Genomic DNA, 21,360 nt, shown 5'->3' with positions numbered 1-21,360 from the left:
CGCTGCCTCTCTTGTTGCGGAAGCACAGGCTCCAGATGCGCAGGCTCAGTAGTTGTGGCTCACAGGCCCAGTTGCTCCGCGTCATGTGGGATCTTCCCAGACCAGGGCTCGAACCCGTGTCCCCTGCATCAGCAGGCAGACTCTCAACCACTGCGCCACCAGGGAAGCCCCATTCTAGTTAATAAAAAAGAATATGGGAGGAGTTACTGTTTAACGGACAGTCTCAGTTTGGCGTGATGAAAAAGTTCTGTAGATGGATGGTGGCCATGGTTGCACAACACTGTGAAGTACTTTACGCCACTGAACTGTATGCCCAAAAGTGGTTAAAATGGTAAATTTTATGCTATGTATATTTTACCACAATTTTTTTTAAGTGTTAAGCCCACAGTAAGTTGCAAAGCACACAGTCACGATGAGGCCCCATCTGTAGCGACCCCATGATGCAAACTGTGGATCAGAGGGGAGGCCAGGAGGCTGAGGGAGAGGGGCAAAGGGAGGGCTGGAGCTGGGACCCTGGGAAAGGACCAAGGAGGGAAGGGGTGGGGAGCCTCGAGAAGAGGAGAGGCCCAGATTAGACGTGGGCCAGAAGGGGGAGGGGCCGTGAGGAGAGGAAGGCAAATCCCAGGCAGAAGAGAGCTCAGGTCCAACTGGCAGGTTGCAGAGTGTGTCTTCTCAGGAACTGAAGTCTCGGAGTCCATGCCCTGTGCACGCCTTGCCTCACAGCCCTCAGGCCAAGGGTCAGCAGACAAGGACTCGACGTTAATTTGGGGCATCTAATCCTTTTGATCTGTCCCTTACATCAAGACACCCTTAAGATACCCAGTCCCGACCCAAGCCCCATCCTACAGGAACGAGTGTTCTTTTCCCTAAGAGGGCCAAGCTCAACCTGAGGCTGTGAGGCCAACCTAAAACTCATTATGACTGCAAATCCTGTGGCTCTGCCTGCAAAATAAATACAGGATTCCAACGCTTCTTACCACCACCAAAGTCTGGCCTTTGCCCTCAGTTACTGGGAGGTGATATCTAGGCCCCTGGAACGTCCTGCCTGATAGGAGTGTCTTTGTTAGTCTGGGGCCTTCAGACATCAGTCTAATGATGTGATTTATTATTTTTTTTTTAATAAATTTATTTATTTTGGCTGCGTCAGGTCTTTGTTGCTGCACGCGGGCTTTCTCTAGTTGCGGTGAGCGTGGGTTACTCTTCATCACGGCTCGCAGTCTTCTCATTGCAGTAGCTTCTCTTGTTGCGGAGCACGGGCTCTAGGCACACGGGCTCTAGAGCTCAGGCTCAGTAGTTGTGGCGCACGGGCTTAGCTGCTCCGCGGCACATGGGATCTTTCTGCACCAGGGCTTGAACCCATGTCCCCTGAATTGGCAGGCAGACTCTTAACCACTGCCACCAGGGAAGTCCCTAGTGATGTGATTTATGATGAGGGCGTTGGGACACGGGGCATCTGGAGGGGCTGGAGACTAAAGCTATTAGCCAGAACCTCCGGGAGGGGCTGGAGAATAAACGTTAGCCACGTGGGCATATGTGATTAAGCCCCAAGAAAAACTCTGGACACCAAAGTCTTAGGCAAGCTTCCCAGCTTGGCCACACTCCGTGGGTTACAGTCAGGAGGTCTGTGACAGGACTCCACTCCACTGGGAAAGGACCATCAGACGCTTCACGCTGGGACCCCTCCCAATCCCAGATGGGTCCTGTGCTTCCGTCCTTGGTTTTTGAATGTGTATCCTTTCTCTATAATAAAACCATAATCTTAGTGCTTTCCTGCATTCTGTGAGCCTCTCTAGCAAATAACCCACTGATGGTCATGGGGACCCAGAACTTGCAGCTGGTGTCTGAAATGAGGGCAGTCTTTTGGGGACCATGCCCTCCAACGGTGCAGTTTGCCAACTGTTTGTTCCCCACCCCCGTCCTCCCACTACGTGCCTTACTATACCCTTCACCACCTGCCCACCCCTTGCCAACCAGACCTCATCCCTGGGCCTCTCCACCTCGCCCCCACCTCATTCCTCACAAGAGTCAGGTGTGCTCCCACCCAGGGCCCTGGAGAGCTCCTTCCCAGACATCTAGCAAGTTAACACCCTCCCTTCTTTCAGACCTTTTATTCAAATGTCACCTCCTTGGTGAGGCCTCCTCTAGCCCTCACCCCAAACTCCCCCCACGCCACACACCTACCTCTTTCCCTGCTCTACCTTTTCCTCTTTGAACACTACCACCGTGTCCACCATACGCTTAATTTTATACATCTTCTTTCTTCTCCATCTCCTCACGAGAATATAAGCCCCAAGGAGATAAGGATCTTTGTACTGTGTTCCTTCCTGTGACCCCAGGCATGTGCTAAGCACACAATAAATTCTTGTTGAATGAAGAACCTGCAGCATCTTTTAGAAGTACCTTTTAGAAAACAGGCCACCCCACTCCCACTTTTTCTCCCAGAAAGGTGAAGTCTGCAAAACAGGAAAAGTGACCACGCTTGGCTGGAGACCACTGCTGAGGAGGTGGTCAGGAAGAGTCAGCAGGAGCTGAGACCTCCAGGCCGGGTGGGAGCCGGGATGCTAGTTCGTCCTGACACCACTTTGCTGTTGTGACCTCGACAGGCCCCTTCCTCCCTGGTCCTGGTCACTTGGCGGGGGGTCCAGTGGGGGAGAGGGGAAGAAGGGGAGAGAATTTCCTGCCGTTGACAGCGGGTAGAGGGAAGAGGAGGCCATACCAGGTAGGGGTGACTTTTATTTGAAACCAGAAAACACCCTATTTTGGGGTTCATCTGTAACAGTTAAAAAAAAAAAAGAAGAGAGAGAGAGAGAGAGAGAGAGAGAGAAACCAGAACTCAAAGGGCCTGCGGAGGGGAGGGGAAGGGTAGTGGGCCCAGGTCAGGCCAGGTAGGGGAAGCGGAGCAGCAGCCCCTCGTGGGGCTCCAGGTTCAGGTGCTCCAGCTCAAGAGAGGCGCCCTCCTTGCGGCCTGGCTGTGTGCTGAGCAGCAGATCCACACTGGCTGGCAGGCTGGCGCCGGCAGGCAGGCTGGAGGCCCCCAGCCTAGCAGGCTGGCGCACATCCCCAAAGTTGAGCACTATGAGGAAACGCTCGCTCTGGTCCCACTGCCGGATATAGGCGAAGAGGTCGGGCCCTGAGGTGAGTGCGTGGAAATCTCCGTGCAGCAGGGAGCGCTCCTTACCCCGCTGATCACTCAGCCATCGGAACAGGGAGAGGAGGGAGCCAGGGTCTTCGCTCTGGCCCTGCAAACGGTAAAGTGGTAAAGATACAGCAGAAAGGGGTGGAGGGCTCCCCGGGGCGCGAACTCCCACCGGCCACCTGCCCTCACCCCTTGCCGATCAGGCCCCGCCCATCTAAAACCCTTACCTTCACAGTCATGGTGGTGTTTACAGGTCCTGAAGTGTTGGGAAAGCTGGATTCATCCCACAGCATGACCGGGGCCTTCACAGGCTAAGAGGCAGGGAGAACAGAACTTGGAAAGACCTGGGCCGCTCTCCAACTCCTCCTCCCGCTTCCAGCCCCACAGAAGTATAACGTCCCCCACCTCAGGGCCTCACCCCCTGTCCCCTAGCCTAGAGGGCGCTTCTCCCAGACAGCCACAAGCTAGCCCCTCACTGCCCGCCGGTCCCTGCTCAGGTGCCTCCATCGGGTTTCCTGTGGCCATTTGATATAAAACCACCCACGTCCCCGCTCTCTAGGCCCCTCACCCTGCTTTCTTGCACATACCAGCACCTGGCACCTTTATCAACATGTGCTGACTATCTAATTTCACCACCTCCAGCTCTTTTGTGCACCGCTGTATTTTTGTTTCCTCCACGCATAGCCTACAGGAATCACTGCATAAAGCTTTGTGGAGTAAGTGAATGACAGGCTCTATAAATAGCAGCTTAGGTGTCAACCTCCAACCCTGTGGCTAAAGCTAACTGGGTGCCTTCATGGTCCAACCCCACCAAGGCACTCACTGCATGTACTTCTCTTACTCATCTGGTTCCCCCACGCAACTCTGAGTTCCCGGAGAGCAGAGCCTGACACGGAGTACCCGCTGCCCAGTGAATGAACGAATTACCGAGTGATGGCTACCATACTGAACTCCTACCAGGAGCCAGGTACTGCATTTTAAAATACGCCCTTAGGGCTTCCCTGGTGGCGCAGTGGTTGAGAGTCTGCCTGCCGATGCAGGGGACACGGGTTCGTGCCCCGGTCCGGAAAGATCCCACATGCCGCGGAGCGGCTGGGCCCGTGAGCCATGGCCGCTGAGCCTGTGCGTCCGGAGCCTGTGCTCCGCGACGGGAGAGGCCACAACAGTGAGAGGCCCGCGTACCGCAAAAACAAAACAAAACAAAAAAATAAATAAAAATAAAATACGCCCTCATTCAGTCCTAACTACCCTTATAAAAAAAGTAGTATCATGGCAGAGATGACCAAGAGTCAGAGAAGTGAAATATCCTGTCAAGGCCACACAGCAACTGCCCAGGTGGCTGACTAGCAATCCAACGCAGGTTCCTCCCCAAGTCTCTTGCCCGTGCACTGCCAGCCACAGAACCACCGTGACGGATGAATGCAGCCTCCCCCACTGTGCTGGGCAGGCAGCAAGCGATACCTGTCCAGGAAGGCCAGCTTCCTCTAGGCCAATCTCGTCTCCATAGCTGAAAACTGGGGTCCCTGGCAGGGTGAAGAGCAGCAGCTGGTAGAGTCGGAGGAGCTGAGGTGGCACGAAGGAAGTCAGGAGCCCCGACTGAGACAACTGCAGGAATGGAAGCACCGGTGAGCCCCAAGGCCCGCCTCTGCCTCCACCTTCCAACACTCCTTTCTTCCAAAAGGCCTCCTGCCCCCTCTCCTACCACTGTGGTTACTCACACTCCAGCTGCACCAGCGGCTGCCAAAGGCGTCCAAATACTGGGTGACCAGGAAATTTGTATGCTTCCCAGTGAAACTGGAGGTTGACAGGTAAGAGCTGGTCAACAACAGGTCCTCGGCGGATTCGAGCAGGCTGAGGATCTGCTGAAGGTCGGAGGAGTCTGTGCCTGCGATCAAGAGCCTGCACAGAGCAGAGCAGGAGTCAAGGGTAGTACAGGACAAGAAAGGAAGAAGGTTTTCTGGACTAGGACCTCTGCTTCCTGGGGCTAACACTCCACTGAGGGGTTCCCACAAAGGAGCTGAGTTAGGGGAGCCAGGGTCTGGTACCCACCTATCTTCACTGAAGCTCTTAGTGATATTCTGCCACTCCGCCAAGAGTGAAGACGCATCCTAGAAGGAAAAGAGCAGAGGCAAGAAGCAGGGCACACTACCAGGCCCTGGCGGGTGCTTCTGTTCTCACCCAGGCTCTGCTTCTCGCGTGGAAAGGGTACTCACTGTCAGATTCCCCACATCCCGAACCTGGAACCCATCCACACCAGCCTGCAGCCAAAACCTCAGCGCTTCCTACAGGAGGGAGGCAAAAGAACAGAGGAAAGATATCAACACTCATGCAAGGGCTCAGCCCACACGAGATCTTGCCTACCATGCACTCTCCCGTGGCCTCTGGAGTCACTTGCCGTGAACGGTCTCACTTTCTTGCCTCTATTATAAACCTGGAGGTAGCCTTTACTTCCCTTCCATTCTAACCTATCATTGATTCTCTTAGTGATATAACGCTTTACTTCTCTACTCCTCCTCATGGTGAATCACAAAGCTTTACCTTTTTTTTTTTTTTTTAAGCTTTACGTTTGACCCCTACAGAAAAGACCTATGAGAAAAGTGTGTTCATACATGTAACTTCATCTAACACTTAGCATGTGTGGAATGCTGGTATACTCATTTTACAGATAAGGAAACAATGTCAGAGACGCAAGGAGGCGCGCCCAAGGCCACAATCAGAGAGCAGCAGAGATGGGAGCGAAAATGCTAACCAAGATCCCAAGAAGAGTATACTTACTCCTCTCCCAGTTTCCTGGAGCCTGGGGAGGGTGTAAGTAAAACAGCTAGTCAGAGCCAAGACCAAGGATAAAAAAGTGAAATTCAAAGCACAGCCCCAGGGCAGTTTAGCCAAAGATTTGAAAAGAGAAGCCAGCTCTGCAGAACAGGCCCAGGCCTGAAGCCCTGGCATTCATGGGGCACATGACATGGAACCCCACTCCTGCTGCCCCTCTCTTCCTCTTTCTCTCTCTGATCCATGTGCTCTCTCCTCTAGTCTCCATCTTCATCTGAGGCTACAACACCTCATGCCACACCATCTGAAAACATTCCCTTCTCAGTAACTTTTAAAGGGTCTTCCAGCAAGTAGCAAGGAATGAACCGAATGACCCCAAGAGTCAACTGAAATCAGTCAACTGGGACGACAGAATTCTACCTCAGAATCACGGCTGCCAGCAAAGTGTCAGAGTCTGCCTCCATTTTTGTTCTACCCTTTCTGAACTGGTCAGTGTCCTGGAACCCAGGCATTAGGAGCTGGGATGACATTCAAAGCCCCACTCCCAGCCTGCAGGGTACAGAGTTCGAGCCTAGGCCTTCAGAGTAGGCAGATTAGAGAGATAAGACTAGTTGGAACATCAAATCCCAGGGCACATTAAAGACCTGTGAACCTTAGCTTCCTCATTTACAGATTAGGGACACTGACAGGGGCCTTGTTTGGTTATACAGGGGATTAAAGAAGGTATATAAAGTACTCAGCATACTCCCAGACACATAGGAAGACCCCAATGCTTACAATTTCAGACTGGGCTCCACTCCAAAACACATCAAATAAGAAAAGGGAAACCAGACAGGACAGAATTCCCATAGAGAAAGGGCTTCCTCTCCCAAAAGGAAGAAAATTCACATCTGAGAAATTCCCTTCCTGGCACTGTCACCCTCAGAGTCAGGGAAACAAGGAAAATGAGTGGTCAGAAAAGGAACAAACAAAAATAGGGGTGCAATGTTTGCCTATCCTTCTGCCTGTGGGAGGAACACGCCTGCTTGGCTCCAAGGAGCAAGGGGCCCCTTGGCTGGCACCGGGCTACGTTTATAGAACTCACTGTGAAAGGACCGAACAGCCCCAGCATCCGCTCCCACGTGCCACAGGCACCAACACACTCACCTTCACCTTGGTGGCCACAGTGTCAATCTGAGTGGAGTGGAACCACAGGTTCTGGCCCTTGTAGTTGGGAGTGAGGTCTAGGATGACCCGGATGCCTAGAACAATGGAGGGGGAGGCAGTTGATAGAAAGACTCTGGGGCGAGGGGAAAGGAGGAAATCAACAAATACAAGTCGGCAGAGTATTTCCTACGTGTTGGTACAAAAGCTTAGATTTGAACCCTGGCAAAACTCATTCCATTGAAACAGAGATATGAGCAAGTGGCAGGGCGGGAGGCGGGGGGAGGGTAGTGTAACAGAGAAGGCTGAGCTTATGAGGCCCTGGGCCCCTCACCCCCAAGGCAAACCCTGTTCAATGTAAGAAAAGATTTTACTTGGATTTTTTTTCAAAAGGATCCACTCTTTTACAAGTTTTAAAACCACTGATTTAGCAAAAACCTACATTTTGCAAATAAGAGCACTGAAGCCCAGAAGTTAAATAACTGCACATCCAAGTATAGAAAGTCTCTGAACCACCTGACAAGTCCATTTTAGGCTGAAGCCTAACAAACCTCCCGTGTACCTGCCTTAGGAAAACTCTGAGCCACTCAGCAATAAACCAGACAGTAAAGCTATCCGGCCTCTCCTCTGGCCAGAAGGCCAAGCCCTTCCTAGCTGCTCGCGAGCTCTAGGACACCCACTCTTTTTCTTGGCCGATTGCAGGAGACTGTCAAAATCTTCCTTGGAGCCGAAAGTGGGGGCGATCTGTTCCAAGTTGGTCCCTGTGAGGTCATCCTTCTGGTTCTGGTGAATTGGGCCCAACACAAAACCTTTTACCTTCAGGGTGCTCAAGTAATCAAGCCGCCCCTTCAGGCCTGAAATGGAGAAGCAGAGTTTAAAGTGACGCCTCCCTGAGGCCCCTGATCGCTCCTATTCTCCCCGAGACGAAGTTGGGGGGGGGCGGTTTGGCTGGATCACGAGAGAAGCTGTTGTAAGGAGACTAGAACATTGCTTCAGAAACCGGCAGCGATAGGCTACTGGCGCCGGGAGGGGGGGGAAGGGAGCATGCTGAGTCAGCCACCCTCAGGAAAGAGGGAGTGGGGGGCGGTTTCCTTCGAAGAAAGAAGTAGGGGCTACGTCCCGGGGGGCGGTCACCAGTACCAGGAAGGGTGGAGAACCACCTGGGTCAATCTGGGCACAGGGGTCGAAGCCGGTGACCAGTTAAACCAGGGGAACGCGGGGTGGGGGTGGGGGAGCCCCGGACTCACCCACTAGGTCGCCTGCGTCGCGGCCCTGGAAGGCCTGAAGGTCGCCAATGCGGTAGAGGGCGCCCTTGTGCCACCAGCTCATTGCGGGCAGCTCGCGGCAGCGCGGCGCCCGAACGATGATGACCACGGCGCCCGCCAGCATGCCCAGCCAGCCGAGCCAGAAGAGCAGCAGCAGCGCCCAGCGGGTGCGTACCCAGCCAGGCCTGCCTGCCACCTTCAGCAGCTCCTCTTTAGACAGGCCTGTGAACTTGGCCGCGGCCGCCGCGTCCGCCTCGTCGTCGGCCACCTTGATCTTCACCAGACCATTCTTCTCGGTGCCGCCCGCCACGGCCACGGCCACAGCCGCCCCCGACGCCGCGTTCATCGGCTGCTTCTCGGGTTCCAGCTCGTTCAGCTCCACTTCCTTCATGTCCACCTCGGCGTCCTGGCTCATGGTGCCTGCGAAACCGGCAACACGACGCAGCCTGCGGTCAGCTGGTGGCTGGATAGCTGCCCGGACCTCCCGGCCCCAGAACAGTCTCCCAGGTTTCCGTGACTCCGCTCAGCTTCCACGACCGCGTCTGCGGCCGGGCGGGCGCGGTCTCTGGGACTGGGCACGGGAGCCCCGCCCCGGCCCGCCCCTTAAAGTGGAACATCCTGGATTGCTCTTCCTGGGACTGAAAGGGTGGGCGGCGGCCGAGGGAATAATATTGGGAACTCGCTTCCGACGGCCGTGTGGTCCAATTCCTCACCTCGAACAGTCTAGCCCTAAGGTTCGGACACAAAGAAGGCTGAGCACGGAGCCACCTTTAGGTGGGCGGGGTCTGTGCTTTGTCCTGCCTCAGGTCCCCGCTGGTCCCTCGCGCTGCCGGCAAGTGGGCTAAAGGGGATATCCAGCACCGCGGGGGGGGTCCCGAGGCCCTTCTTTGGCCACTCCGAAGGTTTGTGACTTCCCTGGACACCACTCTCCATTTGCCCCTGGCCCAGGGCTCAGGCCACCGCCTGGTCTTCCCAACTTCGCATGGCCACTTGTACTCTCAGAGCCAATCAAACTCAACTCAGCCCTTTCCCCCATCAGACCTTGTCTTCTCAGGCCTCTGGGACTTGGCGCTAGACCTCCGATTCCCCGCAGGGCTACTCCCACTCTTTCAAGATATCTTGAATTTAGTTCAATTAATTCATCATGCGGCAACTATTTACTGAGTGCCCGCAACAGTACTGTGCTTTATTAACTTTAGTGAATTAACCCTAATCTAGCCTTCCCCATGATATTTTATGATAAATCTGTTTGGACAGGACAGTTGCTGACACTCCCCATCTTACCCTACCCCACCCCCACTTTCTGGCCCCAGGATGTCGGGCAGCTAGGAACCTGACATCCAAAAGAGATGGATGGACAGCCTCGGGGCTGACAACATTCTGGGGCTGGGCCTCAGAGGCCCCCACCTTTTCCTTACACCAGATCAGAAGATTGCCATGGCCAGAATCTTCCGCTCCTTGCAGGGCCTCCCACACATTAGCCCAATCTCCCCACGGTGCCATGGTTCCCTTACCTCCCTTACCCCTTCACTATGCTAGGCCTTGGAGGCAGCTGGTACTGCAGAGGCCTTGAAAACCACCCAACTTCTCCCCACAGAGGTCCTTGGATTGAGAATGAGACAATTCACAGCAGGGACTGCCGGACATCAACACCATGAGGTGCCAACACTCTCAGGAACTTCTTGTTCCTGCGCACTGCCAGCTGGGTTATTTTCAGAGAGGCGCTGAAGGAAATAAGTTCTTTCTCCCTCTCCCACCTGGGCTGGAAGCCAAGATAGCTGTGTATTTGGAAGAAAGCAGAAGCCAAGATCTGAAGAAATAGAAAAGGTACCAAAGGAGAGCCAAGAGAGTGAAAAGCCTCATCCCGTGCCATTCCCCTTCCTTCTTCGTACCAGAGCCCATCCCCATCCCTCACCCCAGGCAAGCGGGTAGAGGTTGGAGTTCAGACCTGTGCTCAATGATGATAAGGAGTCCAGGGTGCCCTGGGCATGCCAACCAGGGGCTGTGAACAGACTTTATCACCAGCATGAAAGCTCAAAGTTAAGAACTGTGGGGTCAGACACTCTCCTTGAGATAGTCCAACATAACACCCCCATACATACAATAGTATCTTACTCACAGCCCCCCATGGCTCCAGAAAGATGAAACAAATCCCTCCTGCATGCGGTAAATAAGCTAACAACTTACCTTCCCAAGTTTATCACCCACCACACCTGCCACAGGGACCACCCTCCAGCAACATCAGCCTTCAAACACCCGTTAGTCCCACAACACACCCAGCTTTGTCAGGCCTCTGCATCTTTGTACATGCCATTCCCTCTGTGTTCTGCCCTTCCTGTTCTGCCACCCTGCCTCATAAGCTCCAATTCCTTCCAGACCTAGCTCAAATGATAGCTTTTCTCAACTCCCCCGAAAGGATTACTTTCCATCCACTGTGCACCTCTCTCTTCTACAATTCACGTCTCATTTGTTCATTACATTTCCTTGTCTGAGTGTCGGCGCTTCAAGACAAGTGGCAGGGGCCTTGTGCTATTTGTTCATGGACGTGCCTGCTCAGGGGTAGCACACAGTAGGCACTTTGTAAGTGTTTGGTAAACGAGTGGATGAACTATTATCAATCAAACCCAAATTGCTCCCTTCTTAGAAATAATTCAACAGAAGTAGTATGTATTTGAAAAGAAATGTGCACCTCAGTGTTCATAGCAGCATTATTTACAATTGCAAAGATATGGAGGCAACCTAAGTGTCATCAACAGATAAATGGATAAAGAAGATGTGATATATACATATATACACACATATACATGTATACACACATAATGGAATACTACTCAGCCATAAGAAAGAAGGAAATTTTGCCATTTGCAGCAATGTGGAAGGAACTTGGAGGGCATTATGCTACATGAAATAAGTCAGAAAAAGAAAAATACTGTATGATATCACTTATATGTGGAATCTAAAATATACAACAAACTAGTAAATATTATACAACAAAAAAGAAGCAGACTCACAGATAGAGAAAACAAACGTGGTTACCAGTGGCGGGGAGGGGCAATATAGGGGTGAGGGAGCAGGAGATACAAACTACTGGGTATAAGATAGGCTCCAGGATGTACTATACGACATGGGGAATATAGCCAATATTTTGTAATAGCTGAAATGGAAAGTAACCTTTAAAATTGTATTAAAAATTTTTAATTAAAAAAATGAAATGCAGGACTTCCCTGGTGGCACAGTGGTTCAGTCCGCCTGCCGATGCAGAGGATGCAGGTTCGTGCCCTGGTCTGGGAAGATCCCACATGCCGCGGAGCGGCTGGGCCCGTGAGCCATGGCCGCTGAGCCTGCGCGTCCGGAGCCTGTGCTCCGCAACGGGAGAGGCCACAACAGTGAGAGCCCCGCGTACCGCAAAATAAATAAATGAATAAATAAATAAATAAATAATAAAATGCAAAAACAAAAGTAGCATGTGAAGGTAAAGGGATAAAAGTGAAAAGGAATTTAAACAACACTGTATGGTATCAAGATGAAGCTGTTTATGTAGGAAAACAAACCAAAACTTGTAACTGTTCAACCAAATAAAACAAAGAATAAATCTGGGTGAAGGAGAGGACAGAAAAGCAACAGGGCAAGACTGCAGAGAAGAGGACTGAAGGTGACTCGAGATCCTCAGATCCTACAATGCATGTTGCTAAATATAAAACTTAGTATTTACTATAGAATTCGAAGTATATAATGTGTTCAAGAAGAATTTAGCCTTCAAGAAAAGGCTGGGACAGAGCAAAGAAAAAAGCAGTTCAAGAGTCCAGAGGCCAATAAGGACAAAATAATGAGGCCACAAGCCTTCAGGACTTTACACTCACTCAGAAGATGGGGGTGGGGCCCTGAAGTTCAGAGGGCCAAGTGCACAGAGAAAGTTCCTTTCTAATCCCCTGTTGAAAAAATTCATGTCACCTGTTTCCCAACAAGTGAGGATTACTTGATCTTAGCCAAAAGATATGGAAGTTTTTTCCCCTCGGTGTGTAAAAAAAAGAATTCCAAAGACAGAGCAAAGATGGGAGGATAGTTAGAAACTTAGGAGACTGTCCAACAGACACGGCAACGCTGCCAAAGCTGAAGGCATAATTCCAAAACACCCAGAAAAAAAGCATTCAGGCTCTGCCTCTAAACTACCCATCAGCCTTGAGTTTAGCCATTTGAAAAATGGATGACGGCTGAAGTTAAGGAACCAAGTATTCGGAAGCCAAAGTGCAGCTGAGATGAAAGCAGAGAAGGAGGCTGACCCCAACCACAGGGGCCCACTTGGCCGCTGTTATTAGAACAAGCGATGTTGAAATATTACTTTACTACAAATCCTGCAGAAGGGGCACTGGCTGCTGAAGAGAACTGTCAGAGCTGTCTTAGTGAAGGGTGAGGAACGTGAGGGGGGATAAAAGCCAGAAAGAGTAAAGGAAACGCCAACCAAAGCCTTCTCTTAGAAGAAGAGAAATGAAAACATCTGAAAAGTATCTCATACTCACAATGGACAAATGAATAACACTGCAGCAAGCCATTCTCTCTAATGCAACCAAGTATTAAAAGAGAAACACCAGAGATACAGCAGATCAAGTTATGGAAGAGTTAGAGAAGTACTTTTAACATATTACCCTTGGATAGATGACATCATATATTCAATTGATCAGGACTTCCCTGATCAGTTTCTTAACCACTGGTGGCGCAGTGGTTAAGAATCTGCCTGACAATGCAGGGGACACGGGTTCCAGCCGTGGTCCAGGAAGATCCCACATGCGTGGAGCAACTAAGCCCGGCACCACAACTACTGAGCCTGCGCTCTAGAGCCCACGAGCCACGGCTACTGAAGCCCGCGCTCCTAGAGCCTGTGCTCCGCAACAAGAGAAGCCACCGCAATGAGAACCCCACGCACGCACCGCAACAAAGAGTAGCCCCCGCCCGCCGCAACTAGAGAAAGCCCGCGCACAGCAACAAAGACCCAACGCAGCCAAAAAACAAACAAAAAAACAAATTCAACTTTAAAAAAAATAAATCTCAACTTTAAAAACAAAAGATATTCAACTGATCAGAGACAGAATACTGATCTCATCAAAAGGCTAATTGGTAATAAGAGATTAAATGATTCCTTAAATGATCACCAAAGTACTCCAACGTCAGCTCCTTCTGCAGTTCTAGTCACACAATACTGTTGGGTATTGTCATCTTCCCCATCTCCACTGCTCCTCAAAACTTTCTATCATCACATTCTTTGGAAGAAAGTCACTAAGTGTAGCCACACTCAAGAGGTATGAGGTTAAGCTCTGCCTCCCAGAGCTGGGAGTATCTTCATAAATTATTTGGGATTTTTCTGTATGGAAGATTTGTCTCTTTTCCCTTATTTATTTATTTATCTATTCATTTATTTATATCAGTATAAGTCAACATATGTATGTATTCTTGGATACTTATTTTATACTTTGGGTTAGAATCCAACACTATATTGCTTTGCTGCTCAAATTATTCCAGCTTTGGCCACTGTGAGCTCTTTCAGTCTGGCCACTGTGTCCTTTTAATACATTCCCCCTTCCCCCCGCCATTTTTGTAACACTACTCTGCTTTCTGGCACTGCAAGATGCTCCAGGTTTATCTTGTATATTCTCTAGGGCCCCAGCCCTAGAATCAGCCATTTCTCCAAGGAGCCCTGGTCCCTTTTATTGGAGAATGGTATTAGAAATCAAGATATGGGCACTCAGGTGTCTTTTTTTTTTTTTTTAATAAATTTATTTGTTTATTGGCTGTGTTGGGTCTTCGTTGCTGCACACGGGCTTTCTCTAGTTGCGGTGAGCGGGGGCTACTCTTCGTTGCGGTGCGCGGGCTTCTCATTGGGTGGCTTCCCCTATTGCAGAGCACAGGCTCTAGGCACGCGGGCTTCAGTAGTTGTGAAACGTGGGCTCAGTAGTTGTGGCTCGCGGTCTCCAGAGCGCAGGTTCAGTAGCTGTGTTGCCCAGGCTTAGTTGCTCCGCAGCATGTGGGATGTTCCGGGACCAGGGCTCAAACCGTATCCCCTGCATTGCAGGCAGATTCTTAACCACTGCGCCACCACGGAAGTCCCTCAGGTGTCCTTTGATGAACAAAAGTTATCCATCAAAAATATATCAGTCTCGGTAATCCGCCTGCCAATGCAGGGGACACGGGTTCGAGCCCTGGTCCCAGAAGATCCCACATGCCACGAAGCAACTAAGTTTGTGTGCCACAACTACTGAGCCTGCACTCTAGAGCCTGCGAGCCACAACTGCTGAGCCCACAAGACACAACTACCAAAGCCCACACACCTAGAGCCCGTGCTCCACAACGAGAGGCCACTACAATGAGAAGCCCCTGCACCGCAATGAAGAGTAGCCCCCACTCGCCGCAACCAGAGAAAGCCCATGTGTAGCAACGAAGACCCAACACAGCCAAAAATAAATCAATAAAATAAAATAAAATTTAAAAATATATATATATATCAGTCTCGGGACTTCCCTGGTGATCCAGTGGTTAAGACTCCACATTCCCAATGCAAAGGGCCCAGGTTCGATCCCTGCTCAGTGAACTAGATCCTGCGTGCCACAACTAAAGATCCTGCATGCTGCAACTAAAGATCCCGCATGCCACAACTAAAAGATCCCACATGCCACAACTAAAGATCCCATATGCCGCAACTAAAGATCCCGCATGCCGCAACTAAAAGATCCCACATGCCACAACTAAGACCCGGAGCAGCCAAATAAATAAATAAAATATTAAAAAAGCAAATAAATAAAGGGCCTGTATTATTTAATATATATATGTACATATTAAATATATATATCAGTTATATATTTATATATTATTAAATATATACATGTATATCAGTCTTCGGAATTCCCTGGCAGTCCAGTGGTTAGGACTCTGCACTTTCACTGCTGACAGCATGAGTGCGATCCCTAGTCAAGGAACTAAGACCCCACAAGATACGCGGCGCAGCCAAAAAAAATTTTTTTCTTTAAATATATATATATATATATATATATATATCAGTCTTTTCTTGTATACTCTGGTTTTGGGGGTTTTTAGTGTCCTATTTTTTTTTTAACATCTTTATTGGAGTAAATTGCTTTACATTGTTGTGTTAGTTTCTGCTGTATAACCAAGTGAATCAGCTATAAGTATACTTATATCCCCATATCCCCATATCCTCTCCCTCTTGCATCTCCCTCCCACCCTCCCTACCCCACCCCTCTAGGTGGCCACAAAGCACCGAGCTGATCTCCCTGTGCTATGCGGCTGCTTCCCACTAGCCATATTACATTTGGTAGTGTATATATATCAATGCCACACTCTCACTTCATCCCAGCTTGCCCCCTCCCCTTGTTCTTAAGTCCATTCTCTACATCTGCGTCTTTATTCCTGTCCTCCCCCTAGGTTCTTCAGAACCATTTTTTTTTTTTAGATTCCATATATATGTGTTAGCATACGGTATTTGTTTTTCTCTTTCTGACTTACTTCACTCTGTATGACAGATTCTAGGTCCAGCCACCTCACTACAAATAACTCAATTTTGTTTCTTTTTATGGATGAGTAATATTCTATTGTATATATGTGCCACATCTTCTTTATCCATTCATCTGTCGACGGACTTTAATGTCCTATTTTTTAAATCTTTCCTTACTTCAAGGCCTGAAAGATACTCATCTATATTTTCTACACAAAAAAAGGAAGGTTTTATTTTTGACATTGCAATCCTTAATCAATCTTTAGTTTATGTTTACTTATGGCATAAGGTAGAGAGCCTATCTAATTTTTTTTCCACATGGGTAACTGTAACACAATTAAAATACATATATATATTCGGTCTTTGTCCCTAGTTCCTGACAGAGAGCTCCTAACTCCCTTAGAATCTCGTGGGTGATAGGAATGTCTTTTGTTTTAATGAGGCCACTCTTGGTGGACTTCTAGAAAGCTTGAAGATGGGGGCTGGTTATCAGAAAGTCATGATTGGAAGGTTGGAACTTTCAGTCCCACCCCCCAACCTCTGGGAAGGGGAGAGGGGCTAGAGACTGGGTTAATCACCAATGGCAATGATTTAATCACTCATACCTACATAATGAAACCTCCATTAAAAACCCCTAAATGATAGGGTTCACAGTTTCCGAGTTGGTGAACACATCAGGGTGCGGGTGAGGCGGCACAAACACCCCCACTCCTTGCCCTATGCATTCTTCCATTTGGCTGTTCCTGAGTTGCATCCTTTATAATAAACTGGTAATAGTAAAACGCTGTACACGTCCTCAGTCCCTCAAGGACCCCATTTATTCTCAAATCTACTAAAGGACCCCCAAATCTTTGTTCATCTTTAGTTAGTTCTATATTTCTACTTATTCAAAATTAATCTTATCTTGCCATTCCCACAATCCCCTATAGCCTCTCCTCCTCAATCCCCCTGCTCAATATCACAGTTCAGTGAGTGACACTGGCATTCTTCCAGTTTTCTAGGCCAGAAGCACTTGGGCAATTTTCTTAGCTCTTACATCTCCCTATCCTCCTTGTCCAGCTAGATGCTGGTATAAACTCTGTAGCCTGGTTAATATAATTACAGTATCTCCACTTAAAGAACAACAGAAACTTCTCCTGCCTGCTATCACACAGTTCTCTAAACAAGTTGGAAATGGTTCCAAGTCTCCATCCAGACTTAAAATGTGCCAGCTCTTTTTTTTTTTTTTTTTGCGGTACGCGGGCCTCTCACTGTTGTGGCCTCTCCCGTTGCAGAGCACAGGCTCCGGACGCGCAGGCTCAGCGGCCATGGCTCACGGGCCCAGCAGCTCCGCGGCATGTGGGATCTTCCCGGACTGGGGCACGAACCCGTGTCCCCTGCATCGGCAGGCGGACTCTCAACCACTGCACCACCAGGGAAGCCCCAAAATGTGCCAGTTCTTGATCCTGCATTCAGTATTTCAAATCCTGTCTTATAAATGTATTTATACAAATATATTTGTATTTAATATAAGACAATGTATTAATATATTTGCATAAGCAAATGTATTAATAAACGAAGCTCTCAAGCACTTTTGATTTTCACAGGCATTCAAAATGGCTAAATGTTACCAGAGCCCTAAAGACACATAATGAGACGTTGGGATCTTAGATTTCAATATGCACTTCCTGAACAGAAACTCTTCCTTCATTCCCTCAAGGCAAGTGACTCGGTATTTGAATAGCTCCACCCACATCTGCCCCTGCTCCTGCCTGTGCTCCCTTTTGGGTCAATTATAGGAAAAATCCTCTTAGGGCTCCATGCAGGGAAATAGATGCCTGACTACATTTTTCAAAAAAAATTTTATATTCAGTAAGGTGAAAAGGGGGTATATAGTGTTGAGAAGTAGACATTTAGGGACAAGTATGGAATATAACAGAAACCTGAATTTGAAATAACCACTCACTCTGGACCTAAAGTGGTTAATTTCAACAACTCTGTAAAATAATTTGGACTACAGATAAACTAAAGACAAATTAAAAAAAAAAAAAGTAAAATACATCACTAAGAAGGGAAACCCTCTTTTCTATTTCAAAATAGAAACTGTTACACTAATGAAATGCTAACTAGAATGTAACCAATCTGAGAAAGGAAATAAACTTTTTCCTTACAATCAGTGATTACCACAGCCTGATTTTCACAGCTTCTTTTGAACCATTATAAGTCCCCAATAACACATGTTCCCAGAGGTGCTGCAATACCAGGCTGTGATACTGCGATATAAGAAATATGTATTTGGGACTTCCCGGGTGGTCCAGTGGTTATGACTCCGCACTTCCCCTGCAGGGAGCACGGGTTCAATCCCCTAGTCAGGGAACTAAGAACCCATATGCGGTGCTGCCAACAGAAGGAAGGAAGGAATTTGGTCTTCATTCCACTTTCCTGGAACAAGAGCTTCTAAAACCTTTGGAATCTCTAGAGTAAAGAGTGTCATTTTGTATGTTAACAAGGTGCCCTGGGGGGGGCTGGGTGGGTTCCAGGATGAAGACTTGTTGCCAGAAGAACCTGAGTAATTAGGAGTTTGGAACTTTCAGCGCCACCCCTCGGCCTCCAGAGGGGAGAGGAGCTGAAGCCTGAGTAATCACCAATGGCCAGTGATCATGCCTATCTAATGGAAACACCATACAAATCCTAATCAACAGGGTTTGGAGAGCTTCCAGGCTGATGAACACATCCATTTGCCAAGCAGATGTCACACCTCAAGTCCACAGGGTCATAAGACTCTGCACTTGGAACCTCACCCTATGTACCTCTTCATCTGGCTGTTCATTTGTATGCTTTATAATATCCTTTATAATGAACTGATAATAGTATGTAAAGTATTTCCCTGAGTTCTATGAGCTGTTATAGCAAATTCAAACCTGAGGAGGGGGTTGTGGGAACCCCTAATCTTTAGCCAACTCAAAAGTGTGGGTAACTTGCAGATCCACTACTTGAGATTGTTGTGTGAAGTGGGGAACAGTCTGTGAGACTGAGCCCTTACTTAACCTGTGGGGTCTGTGCAACCCCAGGTAGTTTTAGAACTGAATGAAATTGTAGGACATCCAGTTGGTGTCCCCACAGCATTGGAGAATTGCTTGGTGGAAAACCCACACATTAAGTGTCAGAAGTACTCTGTGCAGAAAACATCATGGTAGTTAGCAGTAAACAGGCCATTAAAGCAGATTCTTCTCACAGACCCTCGCACTCAAATCTGGAAATGTTATTTAAGGAAGCTTTTTTCTTACTCATTTCACTCAACAGAAAAGGTACAAAATATCTACGGAAATGTAGACATTTAGAGAGATATTTTTAAATAGCAGAAATCTAGATTCTGGTTATCACACTTCCATGAAAAGAGTAAATGATCTCAAACAAAAATTTGTACTATTGGGCTTCCCTGGTGGCGCAGTGGTTGAGAGTCCGCCTGCCGATGCAAGGCACGCGGGTTCGTGCCCCGGTCCGGGAAGATCCCACATGCCGCGGAGCGGCTGGGCACGTGAGCCATGGCCGCTGAGCCTGAGCGTCCGGAGCCTGTGCTCCGCAACGGGAGAGGCCACAACAGTGAGAGACCCGCGTACCGCAAAAAAAAAAAAAAGAAAGAAAAAAATTTGTACAGTTAAAGGTGCTGACTAGAGACAAAATTAAAACTCAAAAGTCTAAGAAAAATGGGTCTTATAGCAAGTTTGGAAAGGGGAGTCCTTTTTCATCCTCAAATTAGAAAGCAGCATTAGAACTGAGTTACCATAGAGCAAGTTTCTTTTTTTTTTTTTTAACACTAAAGAGGCGTTTAATTATGTAGCGTTATTTCTAAGTACAAAGACTTTCCCAATCACATCACTTAGAGATCATTTTCTCCACTGCTCTGTTTGGCCGCCAGTCTCTTGTCTCTCTCCTCAGCAATGGTAAGGCGGACACCCTTTCCACAAGGAAGAGAGATCCATGGTTTTTTGCCTTTGCCGATAACGAAAATGTTGGAGAGCCGGGTGACAAAGCTATTGCCGTTGGCATCTTTCACATGAACTACATCAAAAGCACCAGGATGTCTCTCCCGGTGAGTGATCACACCAATTCTTCCCAGGTTAGCACCTCCAGTCACCATGCACAGGTTACCAGTGTCAAATTTGATGAAATCAGTAATCTTGCCAGTCTCCAAATCAATCTGAATGGTGTCATTCACCTTGATGAGGGGATCAGGGTAGCGGATGGTGCGAGCATCATGGGTCACCAGATGAGGGATTCCTTTTGTCCCCACAAAGATCTTTCTCACTTTGCATAACTTATACTCGGCCTCCTCAGGTGTAATACGATGAACAGCAAAGCGACCCTTGGTGTCATAGATCAGACGAAAATTCTCTCCAGTCTTGTCAATGCTGATGACATCCATAAAACCAACAGGGTAGGTTATATCAGTGCGGACCTTGCCATCAATCTTAATGAAACGCTGCATGCAGATCTTCTTTACTTCATCTCCTGTTAGGGCATATTTAAGTCTGTTCCTTAGGAAAATAATTAGGGGGAGACATTCCCTCAGCTTGTGGGGACTGGTAGATGGACGAGGAGCAAACACACCAGTCAGTTTATCCAGCATCCAATGCTTTGGAGCTGCTACGCGCTTCAGGTGCTTTTTGGGACCACGAGCCATGGCTGCGCTAGGCACGGAAAGAGTGAGCAAGTTTCTTTAAAATAGTAATATCAATAATTTACAAAACACTTGTATAGGTAACTAAAATTTGATTTGGGGAATAAAACTGATACCTAAATGTTTTTCTTACTTATAGAAAATAAAATTCTGTATAGAAAAATCAAACTGAATCTAGACAAATTATTAGAATAAGAGTTCAATAAAATACTAGACATAAAATAATATACAAAAACAATTCTGTTCTGTACACCAGTAGCAAACAACTAGAAAATGTCTTTTTTTTAAAGTTGCCATATACACTAGCAATGAAAACTAAGAGCTAAGATAAAATCTAACAGTAAATAGATAACTTCTTTATGAAGGAAAAGATAATATCCTGCAGAAACTCATTCACACAAAAAACACTGAGTACCTAGTATGTGCCAGGCACTTTTCTATGAGCTGGGGTGGTAGCGAGGAAAGAGACCCTGCTTTCATGAAGCTTAATTCCACTGAGTGAAAGAAAGACAATTAAAAAATACTCAACCATACACAGTATGTCAAATGATTACAAGTGCTTTGAAAAGATAGAGGAGGGTGAGAAGGAGACTACTTTATTCAAGGAAATCATCTCTGATGAGGTGACATTTGAGCAAAGACCCAAGGAGGTAAAGGAACAAAGGAGCTTTCTAAAAGAAAGTTTTCTAGGTGAGGGAATAATAGCAAGTGTAAAGACCAAAAGGAGAAGTGTCACATATTCATGAATAGAAAGATTTGATGTCATAAAGAAATTAATGCTCCCTGATGAAATAAAATTAAGTCACGATAAGAAAAATTTAACATAAAGTTTTTCTCTGCAGTTTGAGCCACTCCACTGCCCTTTCAGTGTGCATTGTGCATCTGC

General features: G+C 48.1%; 2 protein-coding genes across 2 annotated transcripts; both read right to left on the bottom strand.

Moving 5' to 3' along the window:
- Positions 1-2,715: 2,715 nt before the first annotated feature.
- On the bottom strand, positions 2,716-8,862 carry SLC3A2 (solute carrier family 3 member 2). The gene is made up of 9 exons (XM_027090439.1): positions 8,296-8,862; positions 7,729-7,902; positions 7,052-7,146; positions 5,350-5,418; positions 5,186-5,244; positions 4,855-5,035; positions 4,598-4,741; positions 3,364-3,447; positions 2,716-3,239 (listed from the first exon to the last, which is right to left on the bottom strand). The coding sequence occupies exons 1-9, from the start codon at positions 8,726-8,728 to the stop codon at positions 2,877-2,879; spliced, it is 1,602 nt and encodes a 533-aa protein (XP_026946240.1). The 5' UTR covers positions 8,729-8,862; the 3' UTR covers positions 2,716-2,876.
- Positions 8,863-19,630: 10,768 nt separating this feature from the next.
- LOC113611464 (40S ribosomal protein S4, X isoform-like) lies at positions 19,631-20,484 on the bottom strand. Its single transcript, XM_027090440.1, has one exon. It carries the CDS (start codon positions 20,475-20,477, stop codon positions 19,674-19,676), a length of 804 nt encoding a protein of 267 aa, XP_026946241.1. The 5' UTR covers positions 20,478-20,484; the 3' UTR covers positions 19,631-19,673.
- Between the last annotated feature and the right edge of the window lie 876 nt (positions 20,485-21,360).

This window comes from Aethalodelphis obliquidens, unplaced genomic scaffold (genome assembly GCF_003676395.1).
Source record: "Aethalodelphis obliquidens isolate GAN/ISIS:26980383/991018 unplaced genomic scaffold, ASM367639v1 scaffold69, whole genome shotgun sequence".
In the NCBI taxonomy this organism is placed as follows: domain Eukaryota; kingdom Metazoa; phylum Chordata; class Mammalia; order Artiodactyla; family Delphinidae; genus Aethalodelphis; species Aethalodelphis obliquidens.
Note: the sequence above shows the minus strand (reverse complement) of the source record. Positions and strands in the feature narration are given on the sequence as shown.

Excerpts from the sequence above, each read along its gene's own strand:
- LOC113611464 (XM_027090440.1), bottom strand. The coding sequence starts at position 20,477 with ATGGCTCGTGGTCCCAAAAAGCACCTGAAGCGCGTAGCAGCTCCAAAG.
- SLC3A2 (XM_027090439.1), bottom strand. The coding sequence starts at position 8,728 with ATGAGCCAGGACGCCGAGGTGGACATGAAGGAAGTGGAGCTGAACGAG. Across the intron at positions 7,903-8,295 it reads CGACGCAGGCGACCTAGTGG|GCCTGAAGGGGCGGCTTGAT; the intron begins GTGAGTCCGGGG and ends TCTCCATTTCAG. Across the intron at positions 3,448-4,597 it reads AAGCTGGCCTTCCTGGACAG|CCTGTGAAGGCCCCGGTCAT; the intron begins GTATCGCTTGCT and ends CCTGCCTCTTAG.